Genomic DNA, 3,770 nt, shown 5'->3' on the forward strand with positions numbered 1-3,770 from the left:
AGCTTAACAGCCAACCATTTTCCTCAGCCTGGGACAGGCTCGTAAAGCCAGCGAGTATACAAAGGACTTTCACATAAATGACAAGTCCGTGGCAATTGTCAACACACCTGGGCAACCAGCCAGACTCTACAGATCTGTCCAGAGATGCCCGGTCTCCAGGATTATGCAGTTTGTCTGTCTGATTTAGAGAGGTCATGCCTGAACAAGTGTGGAACTGCTTCCACACCTTAAGGTCACCAAACAGCTCAGACAAAGAGGAGGTACCCAGAGGAAACAAGACCATGTTGGAGGAAGCAGATGGGGAAGCAAAGACACTGTCAGCTACGACACCCTAAACGGTTTGCTCTCCTTAATGTGGAGTAGAAATGGGAGTTGAACTGGAGGAACATTATTTCTAGTGCCACTGGCCAGGATCAGCCCTGTGTCAGACTCCTGCAGAACTGTATCAGACTGTGCAAGCATAAAGTCTGTTCAGCGCAAGTATTTAAATCACGAAGCAAAGGGTACCTCAAACCCGTTACCCTTCCCTGAAAACTAGAGTTTAAAAGGGAAAACGTGGCCGTAAACTGGGTCAGAAAGATGTTTGCATTAGGATGTGTGTTGGCATCCCCATGGGAATGGGACAGCAAGGGCTCTGCACATCTTAATGAAGGGGGCAAAGGGTATTCTGCTTTCCAGGCAGAGGATCAGCTTTTGTGTAACTCAATTGGCGTGTCTGGAAATCAATCACTTGACATGGTCATCAGTAGGTCCAGCAAACTGCTGGACTGCTAAATGAATCTTACCTCGCTAGGGTCAAGTATTACGTCTGGGGCTGTAATGCCATTAATTCTTGCAGCCTTTTGGATGATGTCTTCTGCCTCTTGAAATCTTCCGTGGGAGATCAGCCACCGGGGAGATTCCGGAATGATCCTGCAGAAAAGGTTCAGAACAACAAGCTGCATTTCCACAGTGAGCACCACTGCAGGCACCAGCACACATCGTGCCAGACACGAAGAGCTCCAAACTTGCCACATCTTGCAGAAATTAGAGCCATAACAACAGAAATACTGAACTAGAACAGACTAAAATGTGTTTGCAGGTTTCCAAAGTACTAAAGAAATGAGCAATGAGTCTGGGAAAAAAAGGAACCAAAACCTTCAAAGTAGGGGGAAACAGGTTAAAGTCAGAAATGTGAATGCACAAGCAGTGTGTTATATGTTAAGAGGTATTTCCTTAGAGAATAACGTGCATAAAATGAGTAGCTGGGAATACTGTCACACAAAGGCAAATCAGAAGGCAGAATTCGCCTGAGTCATTCAACCTGGTAAGAAGGGGGATGGAATCACAAACAGAAATGCTAGCGTGCGTGAAGAAACATCACCACCATGTGGACTGTTCCAGCTTTACACACCAGCTGACGAGTTTAGTCACTATGGAAGATGACACAGAAGTCTCACAGATGTGCTGGTTTGTAGCTTGTCACATCTATGTCACCCTTGCCTTGCCCAGCTTCCCCAGACAACTGGATTCTCATTCCGTTCTGCCCCTGGTTCAGACCTACTCTTAAAACCTCATGGATTTCATCTGGTGCAGAAGGATGAGTTTTACTGATCTTTTTTTTTTTCTTTGCACATGCATCACTTTATTTTATAGGAGCCCACAAAAAATGAAGAGGCTTTTCAGGTCTGAGTCAGATCACCCACAAAGCTCTGGATGTGCAGCTCAGCCACCAGGAAGAGTAACGGGCACAACATCCATTGTCCATTCCCGAGTGTCATTGTACAGGCTGGCAGTCTGGATCTTCAAAATCTGTATACAGGCCCTTCTACAAGTCTTTTAACCTTGTACTCACCACCAGAGCGGGATGCAGAGCAGCCCAGGTAGAGTGAGCGCCAGCAGCAGCATCCGCCAGTCTCTGATGAAGTAAGCAAACAGCGGCAGCAGCATGTAGCCAATTGCATAAAATATGCAAACTCCTAACGTGTTGAACAGCACCCGGATTGATTTGCCAAGAATTTCCGTGCCTGTTCAAGAACAGAGTGAGGATTAGTATTTTAACTTACTGGCAACCAACTCACCAAAACCACCTCTAACGACGGGCTTTGACAGCCGCTACGCTGGGTAGTTACAGTGCGCAGTGTGCTCTGCCATCCTGTTTGACAGGCACCACAGCTCTGCTTCATGCAGTGACCCTGCACCAACCCAGGTACTTATATGTATACAAGAAAGAGAACCAGGCCATATAGTATTTCTGTAGCTCAAAGCAGCTCATACTTGCATAATTTGATATTCTTAGAAACTCACATTTTACTTGAGGAGCTAAAACTCCCTTACATACAACAGTTAACCTCAGCTTGAGCTCTCCAGGGTCCTCTCCAGCTTACAGAGAGAGACAGAGGATAATTCAGAGACACCTAAACTAGGTTCCTGACCTGCATCGCCTTCTAAAAGACTATTTTGCTCTTAGCCATAAAGCCTCACAGTCTCTCGGTGTACCCTCGAGGTGCTCCTGCTGGGTCACTAACGAAGGCCAGCCTACAGGCAGGGGCATTAAGTGCACGAACGGGGGTCAGTGCTTCCCTTTGGATTGCTTTGGGACCTGCAAACCAAGAAACATAGAAAGAAATACAATCTCCCTTCCAGGATGTCCGCAGTGAGGTTAGCTAAACACTGCTGTCACTGCAGCACCGGCCTGCCGTGGCCCACAAGGAATTTCTTGCCGACATTTGGTTCTTTGGACAGTGAGGTCACTGTAAATAACAGTCATCCAAAAAACCTGAGTTGGAAATCTCCTATTCATAAGGTCAGTCACATTCCCATAATCAAATACGGTCTCAGTTAAACTGAAAGTACACAAAGCAAGAATCATTTTGCCATTTAATTTTTTGCTGTTTAAAGCAGACTTTATAACGCTTACTCTAACTACCTTTTTTCTTTGGCAAGTTTTAAAATCAAATAGGCATTTAGGCCCCAAAACGAACAACAGAAATCCCTGAAAAATCATGTCCGACATGTCTGATCTCTCCAGCTACAACACAGACTTTGTTTCAAATAATCCACTTCTGGTCTTTTGCCTTTTCAGGATGATAAGGCACAGAAATAATCAGATTGCACCTCTATCAACTGGGAGCTTCCACAGAGAGGACAAGTTACCCATGTGTGGTGAGGACACGCTCAACAGCATTGCTTGGCAAAACAAATCAACCCTAAGCCAGCACTGAAAAGGAGCAGGAGAAGCACAAGACTAAGGAACACATCCTGTGCCCAGGAAGCAGGACTTCCATACCCAGAACAAACGCTGCCACGTAGTTCGATATCTGTCCCATGCCGACCAGCACAAAGAACACCGAAAACATCTCCCAGCTGGTGGAGAAGACCTGTACGAAGCTGAAGCCAGTCTGCATCGCCAGGGTTGCAAACAGCACATTCTTCCTGCCAAACCTTCCATGGACAGATTGAAAAGCAAACAAACAAAAAGAAAATAAGAAGAGGTGATTATACAACAGCGTGAATGAAACCTCCAGAAACAGGAAAATAAGATTACTCATATGTATTCTTAGGGAGATACAAAACATCTGCAAAAAGCAGAGGTCCAGGAAATGTGACACAGGCATGACTACACAAAATACATTAAAAAAAAATCCACTGTCCGAGAGAAAATACTACTCCAAGTGCTGCTTGTTAAGTTGCCTTTAAGTATGTGCTATTCCTTTCTTACTGCTAGGACAAGCAGGGCGACAAATCATGGGGAGCACATTCTTTAAAATGCAGGAGTGTGAGACGCTCTT

The 3,770-nt window shown here is 45.4% G+C and overlaps 1 protein-coding gene across 1 annotated transcript in view; it reads right to left on the bottom strand.

The window, feature by feature from the left end:
- The window catches only part of LOC104501560 (solute carrier family 22 member 5-like), a gene marked incomplete at its 5' end in the record, with an annotated part of 16,017 nt that overhangs the window by 9,128 nt on the left and 3,119 nt on the right, over window positions 1-3,770 (bottom strand). The window contains 3 exons of the mRNA XM_010145387.1: window positions 786-912; window positions 1,835-2,006; window positions 3,269-3,423. Of these exons, the coding sequence (XP_010143689.1) occupies window positions 786-912; window positions 1,835-2,006; window positions 3,269-3,423 (454 nt within the window). The remainder of the gene's footprint in view (window positions 1-785; window positions 913-1,834; window positions 2,007-3,268; window positions 3,424-3,770) is intronic.

This window comes from Buceros rhinoceros, unplaced genomic scaffold, assembly GCF_000710305.1.
Source record: "Buceros rhinoceros silvestris isolate BGI_N320 unplaced genomic scaffold, ASM71030v1 scaffold12861, whole genome shotgun sequence".
In the NCBI taxonomy this organism is placed as follows: domain Eukaryota; kingdom Metazoa; phylum Chordata; class Aves; order Bucerotiformes; family Bucerotidae; genus Buceros; species Buceros rhinoceros.